Here is a 13,944-nt window from a genome sequence, read left to right as displayed (position 1 = left end):
ATCCACACCTTTAATGTTAGAAGAAAGGTCCAATTTAACAACCAGCAAGCAAAGCAGTAGCCTCGCTGACCAACAGTCATATCCCAAAATCAGGCAGCCGCAAATCATTTCAATGAAAACAATCTACTGGGGAGGAAAAGTTTTTATTTTTGAATTTCATATTTCAAGATTAGATCATAATTTTATGAACTTGTCCTTTAGTATACTAAGTATTTTGATTTGGGCAATATCTGGTCTGAACTTAATTGAGGAAATACAAATTGGTAATTTTACTTATAGGCACTGAAAAGTAACTTGCTGTTTGGGCTAATCCTGGGTCACACTTAAATCAAAATCATCACTTTTATGATTTGATAAAGACAAAATGAATCTTTGGGTTTAAAAAAAATCAGAAAATCTTGCTGCATCTTACATCTCTTCTTAAAAACAGGAAATGTCTTGGCAGCTTAAAGCCTTTCAATATAAAAACTTCATACAACAGATTCACTTTGTATTGGTTACAGTCACACCAATTACATCGATACACTGGCACTTAAGCACAAGGACAATTTTTTGAAAACTGGAGACCTTTAAAATTAGGCCATAGTATAAAAACAGTTCATAGTCTTATTCACCAGCAAATTCACACTAAAAATAAGTTGCTTTTTGCAGAATAAAGGCCAGGAAAACTTTACATATGTTACAAGCTTATTACATGTATTTACATGGTACACAACTCCCTGCTTCAAACAAGCTTTGTAGGATGCTACTGAATAAAAATATAAAAGATTTGGTATATGCATGCCTATCCAGTGCATAAGAAATGACCACTATACTATGTACTTCACCTCATTCCAACAAGAGGCAGCTATTTGAAAAGATGCCTGCGGTGTTTTAGGGTTTGTATGTTTCTAGAACATGTTGTAAATGAACTGTGCGCCTTGTTTGCAGCCTTTATATCTTAGCTAGATGCTTACTAATTTCCTTTTGTTTTCCTACTAGACAATAAAAAGCTGGTTACTGTTCTCCATATCTAAGCTTGAATTTGGTTAGCAAAACTACCAAGTAGGATTAGCTACTTAAATTATCATGACACTATTATAATATAGTGTACATAGGACATAAATCAGATGTCTGCTTATAGTTGTAAATTAGTTTTATAAAAATTATCTAAAGTCCAACCAACTGATGGCTACATATGAACATCACAAAATTTAAAATTACTACTTAGATTTAAACCTGTACTTTAAGTAGGGTTTTAAGTTGAAATGTCATTATTTCCTTATCTGAAGGGTTCAATGAAACAGGAACCCAGTGGCTTGGTGGCTTGGGGAGAACACTTGGTGAGGGTGGTTCACTAAATTTGGCTCCAGCATAGTTCTGGTTGGCCTGAGACTTAAAAAGCAAGCTTGGACTTGTTAGGCTACCATTCCAATTTGGGTCATTAGAAAGACTCTTGTTCTTTCCCCCATTCTGCATGGCCTGCCATGCAGCTGCTGATGGACTGTACCCATGTCCTCTTTCTTTTTTCTTATGAACGATCTTCATCTGGGAATTCTGATCCTTGGTCTTCTGTCTGTTGTGTTGTTGTTGGCTCTTACTAACATTTCTAGATTGAGGGGCTGGAACGTTATACCTCTCTCCACCACCCATCTTGAGCTTCTTTGTCACCTGGAAGTAAATAAATGTAAACATGAGTAAATTTCCACATTTTTTGAAGTTTCCAAAGTCTGGAAATTATATTTCTATTTCTATTCTAGAAATGTTGGTAAAGATATTAGACAGGCTTGCCCCACCAGACCATTTACCTCAAAAATATTAAAGCTAGTCCTCAGCCAAATACCAGTTGTTTGTGAAAGCTAAATAAAAGAAAATTAGAAAAAGGCCCACACGTAAATTCACCAACCTCTTTTGGACAGGGTATCCTGTACCAGAATGACCTCCAATCAGTTTTGCCGCGAACTATTGAGTGCTGTGATATACAGTCCTTAATAGTTTAAAATTACTTACATCATAAATATTAACCTCACTATGATGTGGATTTTTTTTTTTTACTTTTTTTTCTTTTACCACTATACTAAGGAGGAGATGTGAATCTTGATACCTTTCAGTCTGTTTCTCAGATTGCAGGATCTCCACTACTTGTCCTCTTCCTTGCTGCCAAGCCCAGGATAAGAGATGTTGCTTTCTGCTAGATCCTTTCCTTTGTCTCAATACATAAGTTTTCATGAGCCAATCTGCTGATTTCAGCCTAGGAGCTGAGGCCACCATCGAGTCTCCTCAGCACACAAGTTTGAGAGAAGTCCTAGCTAGAAAATGAAAGATAATTACTTGAAAACCCAAAAAAGTGATCGCTTAAACACACACATAAGATGGCTGTTTACTTCCTCAAGGCTTCTAGAACATAAGATAGATGTATGAGACTAAGACTTTCCTTGATCTCATAAATGTCAACCAATTCTAGGCGATGTCTTGTAAGGCCTACCTGCCCGCACGTTTTAAAGACAAACTAAGGAAGCGTTTGCTTCTGTGACCGCACAGCATAGTTCCTATGAAACTAGGGACCATGTTTTTCAAATTCTATCCGGATTTTCTGCTCTCAACCACACAGACCACATTTAATTTCTGTTACCAACAACGTGCATGGTGCTTTGGGTTAAGAGTCCACACTCCCGGTTCCGTACGAAACCGTATCATTAACCACGCACGCCGCCCAAAAGTGAACGATCATCGAGGTTTCTCGCTGTTCAGTCAAACTAGCAAGACTGAGAGAACCTCCAATTTTTTTGTCACAATGTCCGCACTCGCAGCCACCCGAAATGCCAGCCTGCACGGTGCCCGCCTACGCCCTCGGTTCAGTTCCTGGGGGAGACGCGCTGCTCAGGCCAACAATGGCCCGTGGTGGCCAACATGGCGGTCCCCGCCACACTCACCGACTTCGAGTTCGGGCGGTGGCGGCGACTCCCTCTCGACCTCCAAACCTCCCTCCCTTAACAGGGAGAAACGATTCACGGATCAAACACTGTCCACGAGCAACTCACAGAGCACAGTTCGTCTTCGACCAGCCTCCTGCTTTACCAACAAAATGGAGGCCCCTGCGAGCGCGGAAGAGGGCCGGCGACCCCGCAGCCAATGAGGGCGCGGCAGCTGCGTCACGGCCAATGAGACGCCGGCCACCGCCTGTTGCTGGGGCAGGCCGGAGCGAGTGCGGGGAGGCTGTTGTGGTGGTTTGAAATCCTGCGGGAGGAGCATGTCGGGAATAAGTAACTGCCTGGCGGCCGAGCTGCCCTGCAGGACTCTCCCGCGGGCTGGCGGCGGGCCAGTTGCTCTCCGGGCGGCCGAGCTGCTCGCCTGCTTCGGTGACCAGGCCCTGCCCAGCTGCCCTGGCTTTGTTTCTGGTTCTCTGCCTTGCCGTCACTGCGATCCCCGAAGCTGCTGTGTCTTTTCTCCCCACCTAGAGCCCGGCAAACATTGTGCACACGACCGTTTCACTTCACCTTTGCGAGGCCCCTCTGATGTAACTTTAGTTTTTCTCTAGACCTCAGACAGTCACCATCAGATTTTGGCCTTGTTTAGTAAGTGGGAAAAATGGGAGAGAAAAAAGATATTGCTTGAAAATTACATCAAGGTTCGGGGAAGAATTACATACATCTTTTGGTTATTGGTTTTTGTTTTTTGAAAAAGAAAAATAGTATGTATCCCAAAATCAAGGGTTTTAAAAGTGAACACTAAATTCTATAAATAATTGGCAGGGAACGGAAAGGGCGGGCGTAAATGATCCAGAATCAATCAGGTTTGTGCTGTGTGTTTTAGCTCATTCCTGTAATCCCAGTTTCTCAATTTCGAAGTCAGACTGAACTACATAGCAAAACTCTGTCTCAACGAAACAAAAACATTTCATTGGCTCCAAATTATAACGCAGTTGTCCCCCAGAATTTTGCAGGCCTGTACGCGTACATCATGACTGCTTCGTATGCTGCATTTTGTTTATTATTATCTTTACAACAATTTTAAGGGCAAGGTGGTATTTTGATTCCCATTGTATTGGGGAAGTAACTGGGATTCAGAAAATCTCATTGGTCTACATTTCCAAAACATGCAGCAGTAAGACCCCAGAGCCTAGGCTCAGGGAGTGTGCCTAAGGTGATCAACCTAGAGGACACACATACTGTTGCTAACCTTGCCAGGAGGTTGGGTAGCATGAAGCCTGCGTCTTGCCAATTGACAAAATCCGCACTCTCCACAAGGTCAGAGTCAGTCTGCCCTTGGGAGAGCAATGGTCTGGCTTTTGCCATCTCTAGCTCATTCATTAGTAGCTGCCAACAGCCACGAGAGCTCTGAACTGGGGACCATGTGTAAAAAATAGTGCCTCTTAGGACAGCTGATCCCCTCCTTGCCTGCCTGATCCCCTCCCATCCTGAGTCCTATTTGTGTATTTGTGTGTGTGTGTTCTGTCTGTGCATTGCATGATTGCAGTGCCCTGGGATGTCAGAAGAGGGCGTCCGATGCTCGGAAAGGCTTTAGAGATGACCACACTCTGCCGTGTGCGGTGCTGGTCCTCATCCTCAGCTCTAAACTGAGCCGTCTCTTTGATCTCCATACTAATCTTTAAAAATCAGTTCCACAAACACAATAGAGTCACTACTTCTGAGTTAAAACAGAAAAATGTTAACCAGGCCTGATGGCACATGCTTTTGGTCCCAGCAAAGGCAGGTGGGTCTCTTGAGTTTGAGGACGACCAGGACTACACAGAAACCCTGTCTTTAAAAACAAAACAAAACAAAAACATCAAAAAATGCTGGTGCCAGGCAGTTGGTGGCACACGCCCTTAATCCCAGCACTCATAGTAGGCAGAGGCAGGCGGGTGGATCCCTATGAGTTCAAGGCCAGCCTAGTCTACGAGAGCTAGTTCCAGGCCAGGCTCTAAAAGCTACAGAGAAACCCTGTCTCTAAAAAACAAACAAAAAGAGGGCAAATAGCTAACGAAGGCAGCAGTGTTTTTGTTTGTTTTTAAAACAGGGTCTTTCTTAGCTATGTAGCCTTGGCTGGTCCTGAACTCATTGAGATCTGCCTGCTTCTTCGCCCCAGTACTACGACTAAAGGCAATGTGCTTGATTTAAAATATTTAGCCAAAATGTATATAGCTGAGCTCTCTGCCACACCCTAGGGTCACAAAATTAAATGAAGCCTCATCTATCCAAAAGGAGGCCAAAACCCTTTCCTATTGATCAGAGAGAGGAGTTGAGGTTTGGAGACATTCGTCGTGTTTTTCTCCCGTGTCAAAAAACAGGCAGTGCCAACTACAGACAAACAACCTGCTCATTGCTGGGGAATTCCAAGTTAAGCTGTCACTACTAAGGAGGTTCAGCCTGAAGGTTTTCCACAGCAGAACCTTTTCATTATAAATCAGTAAAAGTGTGTAGGGGGTGGTTCTGGACTCCGTGGTAAAGCATTGGCTGTGAAGTATGAGGAGCTGAGTTCGTAACTGCCGTGGGAGGAAAAGAAACGCTTCTGGAAACTCATGTGACTGCAGTCTAGCCAGTGAGTCCCAAATTCAGTTAGAGAATCCATCTCAAAAAAATAAAACGCAGGACTCCGACATGGCGGCAACACCTTGTACCCCAGCATTGGGAGACAGAGGCAGGTGGATCTCTTGAGTTCTGGGGCAGCCAGGCTTAGTGAGAGCCCAAGTCAATTTAAAAAAAAAAAAAAAGTGGGACTCACTCCTGAGGTAAAGGCAGGTAAAGGCCCCTCCTGCCAAGTCTGATGACCTGAGTTCTGGGAGCCACATGGCAGGAGAGACCAGACTCCCACAAACTGTCTCTATATAGCCCCACTGTACCTGGCATTCACTTGCACTCACAATAAATGAAGAAATAAATAATGTAAGCAAATAATATAATATGCCATCAAGGAATATCAACCTCTGCTCCCACAGCCACACCACACACACGCACATACACACACGGTTTTGTAAATACTTCCTACCTAATCTAAATGGAAGTAGAAAGCCAAGTGTTTCTAAAAGAGGACAGACCAACCAAGTGGCAGCTGAGGTGTCCTTTATTTACACTCAGGAGGGCCAGGGGGATTGACCCCATGGGCCACACCTTTGTAACTCTCTACTAACTGGCTTGTCGATTGGTCGCTTAAGGCTTGTTCTTTCTTCTTTAAGCTTGTTCATAAGATCGCGGTCAATTTGAATGAGCAGGCCTGCCAGCTGATGGCTTGATTCAATTTCTCAGGAAATCCATACCTGCCAAAATGGTACAGGGAAGCGCCACGCCTGTGGGTCTCCGAGATTCAGGGCTCTCCTGCTAACTAGCTGGTATGAAAACCCACACCTCCTTCTGCAGCCCGTGCATTTGTTTCCTGGGGAAGCATCTGGGACAGGTTACACAAGCTCGCACATTCCGGAGAACTCGCAAGTCTATTGTCAGCCCCGACAGTCATCTGACTCTAATTACCAAGCAGAGCACAGGAAGTCCGTGGGAAACTCCCACAGATCTCACGTTGCTCAGGGAGGCATTCACCCTTGAAGACCTTAACTCCGCTGCCTGAGCTACAGCATGCCACCCCACATTCAGGGCCTTGGGGGATGGGGGCCATGAGTGTTTCAGTCCAGCTGAGTTCAGTCACTGCTCTGAGTGATTCTCGGGCAGTCCCTTGTCATGGAGCTGTGTCTATGGAGTCCCTGTTCCCCATGGAGCTCTCAACAACACAGGAGAAGGCCCTTAACACCCAGCTTAGGTTTGTTGTGTAAGTAGGTTATTTGAACCGGACCCCCTGTACCCCAGGCTGACCCCAAACTTGCTTTGCAGCTGAGGAAGACCTTGAATGGTCTTGCTGCTTGCTCTTCCTGAGGGCCAGGTTTACAGGTGAACACCTTCATGCCGGGCCTAGTTTATTTATGCTTTTTTAAGACATCACTATATTGTGAACATGGTTCCGTGTATAATCAAACACACTTGCATGCTTACTAATAGTATTTTATACTATGACTATGTCACTAATTTTACAGTCAGCCACTGTTTACAGCTTTCTGCTCTCATATGCTGACCTGGCTTTCCTCAGAAGTTTTCACGTCCTCAAATAAATTTTCCTTAAATTCCCAGCCAAGAAAATACTAGGTCATGAAGCAAATATTTAGGATAAGTGCTGGCTGCTTTTTCGTCAACCTGATGCAAGCCAGGGTCACCTGGGAAGGGGGAAGTGCCACCAAGAAAATGCTTCCACAGACTGGTCTCTAAGCAAGTCTCCTGGGCCTTTTCTTGATCAGCGATTGAATGGGAAGGCCCAGCCCCCTGCGGGCAGTACCACCCTGGGCAAGTGGTTCTCCGTTGAATAGCAGAACAAGCTGAGCAAGCTATGAGGAGTAGACCAGAAAGCAGCGTTCCTCTTCGGCCTCGGCTTCGGTTCCTGCCTCCAGGTTTCTGCCTTGAGGGCCGCTCTTTAGCTCTTAATCTCAGCCACAGAAAAGTAAAGAAAGCAGTAAGATTTCTGATACCTTATTACAAAACACCTTCTAGAAACTGTGTATCCAGAGACCAGGAGGAAGGACCATTAAAAGCTTCAGACACAAGCAAGAGGACCTACATTCAGACCCCAAGAATTGACATATGGAATCCCAGGGCTAGAATCTAGGAGAGACAGACGGATTCCTGGTTCTCATTGGCCAGTCAGCCTAGCCAATCAGGGAGCTCTGGGTTCCGTAAGAGACCCTGTCTCAAAAGAGTAATATGGAGAATGACTGGAGAAGATGCTCAGTGTCTACCTCTAGCTGTTGACACAAACATGTGCACCCACATGAAGAGGTGTGCACACATACCCACAGAAAAAACAAGGATAAAGAAATTATGTGTAGGACTGAAGAGATGACTCAGAGGTTAAGAGCACTGGCTGCTCTTCCAGAGGTCCTGAGTTCAATTCCGAGCAACCACATGGTTGGTTCACAAGAATCTATAATAAGATCTGGTGTGCAGGCATACATGCAGGCCGAACACTATATAAATAATAAATTTTAAAAAATAAATTGCATATGTTACCAGGCAGTGGTGGCATCTGCCTTTAATCCCAGCACTCCAGAGGCAGAGGCAAGCAGATTTCTGTGAGTTTGAAGCCAGCCTGGTCTACAGAATGTGTTCCAGGACATTCGGGGTTACCCAGAGAAACCCTATCTGAAAAAAATCAAAAAATAAATAAAAAGCAGTTATGTGTGCATCTAAGTCCGCACCATCAGGGTCCACCAAGTCCCAGCCCTAGCAGCAGTGCCCTTGTTAGTGAAGACTTCGGGTCTGGAAGAAGAGCTGCTGAAGGACTGAAATGGTTTTTAAAGGTGTTTTTAAGGTCCCGTGCTATATATGGCCTCTTATACAACACGCCCCATGGGACAACTCTTTGTTCCACAGAACATGGAGCTAATAAGGCCTCCTGATTCACTGAAATCAACATCTTCCCTGGCTGCCAACTTGTCAGTTGATAAGCTACAAACATCTGGAATTTTCCATGGACTAAGGCAGGCCAATGTTTGTTGTCTGGCTTATGACTTTGGTTCAGGAAGAGACTTGGCAAGTCAAGATCCTATGGACAAAGAGCCCATATTTTGCTACAGAAAAAAAACAAATAAAACAGATTTCCATTGTTTTTGTAGATGATTAAAACAGCTTGACCTAGGTGGCAGACAGTGCGGCTTCCATTGTTGGGAACAGCAGGCAACGAGGGAGGCCACACCTCAACTCTGAGGATGTGAACTGACTCCCCTCCTTGGGGGAGGGTCTCCCCATGTGGCCCACACTCATGACTCTCCTGCTTCAGGGCCCAGCTGTGGTCTGCGGATACCAGTGCATCGTGCTTGGACTTGTCAGTCTTCTCTTTGCCCTGTCTCCTTTGCTGTCTTTGTTTTGTTGTGGTGTCATATGACATCCGTGAGCACCCCATCTTTTGTGTACCACAAATGTACAGTTCTTTCTATATATGTATATATAAATTCATTTATTGTGTGTACAGTGTTCTGCCTACAGGTCAGAAGAGGACATTAAATCTCATTACAGAGGGTTGTGAGCCAGCACCGTGAGGGTGCTGGGAATTGAACTGTCAGGTCCTCTGGAAGAGCAGGCAGTGCTGCTAACCTCTGAGTCATCTCCCCAGCCCCCAGAAGTCCTGTTCTAAGCTGGGGGTATACAGCTCAGTGGTATATTGCTGGCCTAACGTGCACAAGGCTCTATGTTCAAACCCAGCACCACCCAAAAAACAAATATACTAATTGGATGATAATAATGAGTGCTGAGACCAAAGACACTGGACTAAAGTATTCTCTCTCTCTCTCTCTCTCTCTCTCTCTCTCTCTCTCTCTCTCTCAAGACGGGGATTCTCTGGGTAGCCCTAGCTGGAACTCACTCTATCGGCCAAGCTGACCTCGAACTCAGAGAGATCTGTCTGCCTCTGCCTCCCAAGTGCTGGAATTATTAAGCCTGCCTACTGTCTCCATTTCTGTCCTCAGCCATGACACATGGATCTGAAAATCTCGGCGAGTGTCCCTCCAGAGTCTGAGCTACATGAAGTACAATCTTATTATGTAGCTTAACTGGCCTCAAATCTGCAGGACTCATCCTGTCTCAGTTCCCTAGAGGTATGAGTACCACATCAGGCTTTGGGAGGGGGGAGGGGGCGATTTTGAGAGAGGGTTTCTTTATGTAGCCTTGGCTGCCCTGGAACTCACTTTGTAGACCAGTTTTAAGGCCAGGCGGCCTTAAACGCAGAGATTCGCTTGCCTCTGCCACCTCGGTGCTGGGATGAAAGGTGTGTGCCACCACCTCCCCACTTCAGGCTTTTTTTTTTAAATGGGATTTTATTGGTGGTATTCAAGTCTGGGGAGGTCTCAGATATGAAAGAGCAAATGAAAGCATCCCCATCCCCCTTGGGGTTCTCAGGCTCGTGTTACAGTCTGAGAAAGAATCAGAACCCAGGGCTGGTGAGATGTCTCAGCTGGTGAGAACACTTGCGGCCAAGCCCACCAACCCGCCTGTGACCTGCGTGCTGTAAAGTGAGCTGACTCCCAGGAGTCGGCCTCTGACCTCCACACATGTGCCCTCCCCTATACCAAAGAAAAGGTAGTTACAAACATTTTTCAATCATAAACTAAACAAAGGAACTGAGAGTGTCTGACAGGGTCACAGCCTTGACAAACACGATAGCCGATGTTCTCTTCAGAGTGTCGTCATCCCTGCCAGGCAGGTCACAGGAGGACAGTCCTGAGCAAGGGCACTCTCAGGGCCGCATACAACCTCCTCCAGAGAACTGCATACCCGGATCCAAAACCACACTGTTCACCTCAAAAGGGATAAAACAGAGTTTATTCTGGAACCAAAGGTGAGTGATCATGTCTGGGGTAGCCCTGAATTCCATCTTACAACATAGAAGCAGTGCTGAGGAACAATGCTCTTATACACTGTAAAGATTTGTCACTCAGATTAATAAAATGCTGATTGGCCAGAAACCAGACAGGAAGTATAGGTGGAGCAACCAGACTAAGAGAATTCTGGGAAGAGAAAAGGCAGAGAGTCAGTCACCAGCCAGACACAGAGGAAGCAAGATGAGAATGCCATACTGAGAAAGCTTACCAAGCCACATGGCTAAACATAGATAAAAACGTAGAAAAAAATTATGGGTTAATTTAAGTTGTAAAGCTAGTTAGTAATAAGCCTGAGCTAAAAGGTCAAACAGCTTATAATTAGTATAAGCCTCTGTGTGTTTCCTTGGGACTGAACAACTGCAGGAGCAGGCAAGAAAGAAACTTTGGTCTACAAAGCAGTTTCCTGCCATTTTTTTTTTTAACAGTAATCGGGGTTCTTTTCAGAAACATCAGGGGAAACATTAGGCAGGTTTCCACAAAGGTGGGAAACTTCTGCTAGGGAACTCCAAAGCTATCCAGTGACACTCTTAGCTTTCTATTGGCTGGAAAGTAGAGCTCTGTTTGTACATTCCAAAGGGTTTACCTCATGGTTGCAAAGTTGTGAGGTCAAGTGTAAATGAGGACAATAAATGCCTGTTATGAGCGCTAAAGATATCCCAAGATAATTTGGCTCTGGACTTGCAACATTCCAGCCTCTCAACAATTTTGATTCATTTTGTTTATTGTCTTTTGAGACAGGATCTCGTGTGACCCTGGTTGGTCTTGAACTCTGGATGTAGCTAAGGAGGACCTTTAACTCTTGATCCTCTAGCCTTCACCTCACACCTGGAGGGACTATCAGTGTAGGCTGCCACACCCTGCTTTTTATTTCTTGGGTTTTGTTTTGTTTTTGTTTTGTTTTGTTTTGTTTTGTTTTGTTTTGTTTTGTTTTGTGACTGAGTCCCATTGTAACCCAGGCTGACCTGGAACTCACTATGTATCCGAGGTTTAGGAAATTTTCTACCTCAGCCTCAGGCGTAACTCAGAACGTCCCCTTCCTTCTTCCCTTTCAAGTTGAAGTCTGTAAGAATCCTGGGCTGGGTCTGATGTTGTACACCTGTGACCCTAACACTAGCATCAAAGGTAGGAAGGTGGTGAGACCAAGTTCAACCTGGGATCCATAGTCAGACCCTGTCCCAGAAAGCAAAATAAAACCTGGAGTGGTGATGCAAACCTATGATCCCAGTCGTGGGACACAGAGGCAGGAAGATGAGCCATCGTCAGCTGTTGGGGAATATCAGTTTAATATGTATTACATTCGTTTACGTTACATTTGTTTAACTCTGGAAAGCTATGTTAGTGTGCCTGTCTAAAACACCTGATTGGTCTAATAAAAAGCTGAACGGCCAATAGCAAGGCAGGAGAAAAGATAGGTGGGGCTGGCAGGCAGAGAGTATAAATAGAAGAGGGCAGAGCGAGAAAAGGGACCAGTCACCCAGCCACACCATGAGTCATGGAGTAAGAAGGAAAGAAAGGTGTATAGAATAGAGAAAGATAAAAGCCCGGAGGCAAAAGGTTGATGGCATAATTTAAGTTAAGAAAACCTGGCTATAAACAAGCCAAGCTAAGGCCAGGTATTCATAAGAATAAGTCTCCATGAATTTATTTGGGAGCTGGGTGGCAGGCCCTCAGAGTAAAATATGAACAAACAAACAATACTCAGCTACATATCGATTTTGAGACCAGGCTGCAATATGTGAGACTCTGTCTCAAAAAAAAAAAAAGGAAAAAAGGAGGAAGAAAAGGGACTGAGGAGGTGGTTAGCATGCTTGTCTAGCATGCACAAAGCCTGGCTTCCATCCTCAGCACCTCATGATGGCCCACGCCTTTAATCCCATTTGGGTTCAAGATCATGACCAGAAAAGATGGCTCAGTGGTAAGGGCATGTGCTGCCATGCTTCACAGCCTGAGTTTGACCCTGAGGACCCAGGGTGGTGGTGGTGGGGGGGGGACAGCAACTCTCATAGGTTGTCCTGTGACTTCCACGCAGCTGCTTTGGGGTGCTCATGGTCACACGCACATTTATCCGCGACCATATAGTGAGAAAGATCGGTCTAGATGACTGAGGTCCTGCTTCAACACGGAAAAGGAAAGAAAACAAGATAAATAAGACCAACAACGTCAGTCAAGAAAACAAGAAAGCAGTGCACTGTATTCTCCATGCGGAAATGGCTGCCTCAGCATCTGAGAATGGAAATGTTGTTCTCTCTTCTTATTTTAGGATTCAGCTCTGTGATATGTAAAGCCTCAGCTGACTGCAGGGAGCAGGAGAATGAGTCTCTCTCTCTCTCTCTCTCTCTCTCTCTCTCTTCTGCTGCAGTTAGCACTAGGCCAATAATAATAAATTTGAGAAATGCTATTTGGGCTCTAGAATTGTTCCCCAATATTGAAAAAACACAGCAAATAATCCCCCTCCTGTGGTCCCCAGGCTCATGGGTGCTTTCCTGACAGACTCTCAGAGGCAGCTGCCCCAGAACATCCCGATCTCACTCAAACTCCCCCAGAGTTTCTGGGTCAGGTCATACACAAAGAGAAGTTTCTGCAGAGGCTCTGGTCCTGAGGGAGTTCAAATTTCAAGGGGCCCCACCTCCGTGTCCTCCCCTGCAGACTGTGACCCTGAAGAATGGGATCCGGAGTGCTTTCCAGAGTCCAGAGAAATTTCCCCTTCTTTTCTCCCTCTTTTGTGATCACCCTGGCAAACTCGCTGGAAAAAAAAAATATAGCGGGTTAGGTTTAAAGTCCAAAATAGGAAGCTTACATTAGAAGCACTCTGAAATGCAGGGAGTTTTTAAATGTGTTTTTAAGGACATTCTGTTTTTATCTTGTTTCCATTAATGAGTGGGGATAATTGGCTCAATGCTTCAGCCTTGTGGGGAGGGATTCAGGCCATCTGAATGTTTTTACTGAGTCAATCAATCCTTGACATTGAATTGGATGTTGTACAGGTTACAGAGAAGAATTAGGACATGGGCTGGACAGACGTGAGGCAGCTCAGCAGATAAAAGTGCTTGCCATCAATCCCTGGTGTTCATCCGTACACCAGGATGAACTGGTGGATGGAGAGAACTCACTCTCTCAAGTTGTTCTTTGACTCCCACAAGAGTGTCAATGGCATGGCATGGTCAGTGGTGCACACTTTTAATCCCAGCATGCAGGAAGGCAGAGGAAGGTGGATCTCTGTGAGTTCGAGGTCAGCCTGGTCTACAGAGCTAGTTCCAGGACAGGCTCCAAAGCTACAGAGCTATTGGCTGAGCATTTATAACTAATATTAAGTCTCTGGGTGGTTATTTGGAAAGTGCATGGTAGAACAGAGCTGACTGTGGTTCTAATGAAAATGTCTGCCCACAAATGGTACCCCACATTGGGTGCCAGATGAAGCGTTTATCTAATTATTCTTTATCAATAAAAAATTGGGGGTCAGATATTGGGGTAAGAACCTGAATGATCAGAGAAGTGACAGAGAAGCTACCAATGACCTATCTCTTCCGTTCCTCTATCCAAAAGGACCAAGATCC

The 13,944-nt window shown here is 45.1% G+C and overlaps 1 protein-coding gene across 2 annotated transcripts; it reads right to left on the bottom strand.

Moving 5' to 3' along the window:
* Nucleotides 1–124: 124 nt before the first annotated feature.
* Pnrc2 (proline rich nuclear receptor coactivator 2) lies at nt 125–3,093 on the bottom strand. 2 transcript variants are annotated; one of them, XM_087907019.1, is made up of 3 exons: nt 2,913–3,093; nt 2,084–2,284; nt 125–1,650 (listed from the first exon to the last, which is right to left on the bottom strand). In XM_087907019.1, exon 3 carries the CDS (start codon nt 1,630–1,632, stop codon nt 1,213–1,215), a length of 420 nt encoding a protein of 139 aa, XP_087763145.1. In that variant the 5' UTR covers nt 1,633–1,650; nt 2,084–2,284; nt 2,913–3,093; the 3' UTR covers nt 125–1,212. The 2 variants fall into 2 exon arrangements, with proteins under 2 accessions (XP_087763145.1, XP_048299176.3); XM_048443219.3 differs by having other exon boundaries at nt 2,084–2,288; nt 2,913–3,092.
* Nucleotides 3,094–13,944: the final 10,851 nt, after the last annotated feature.

The sequence above is a fragment of the Myodes glareolus genome, chromosome 6 (genome assembly GCF_982192425.1).
Source record: "Myodes glareolus chromosome 6, mMyoGla1.1, whole genome shotgun sequence".
Lineage (NCBI taxonomy): Eukaryota > Metazoa > Chordata > Mammalia > Rodentia > Cricetidae > Myodes > Myodes glareolus.
Note: the sequence above shows the minus strand (reverse complement) of the source record. Positions and strands in the feature narration are given on the sequence as shown.

Bases quoted from the DNA above. Each gene is read 5' to 3' on its own strand.
- Pnrc2 (XM_087907019.1), bottom strand. From the start codon at position 1,632: ATGGGTGGTGGAGAGAGGTATAACGTTCCAGCCCCTCAATCTAGAAAT.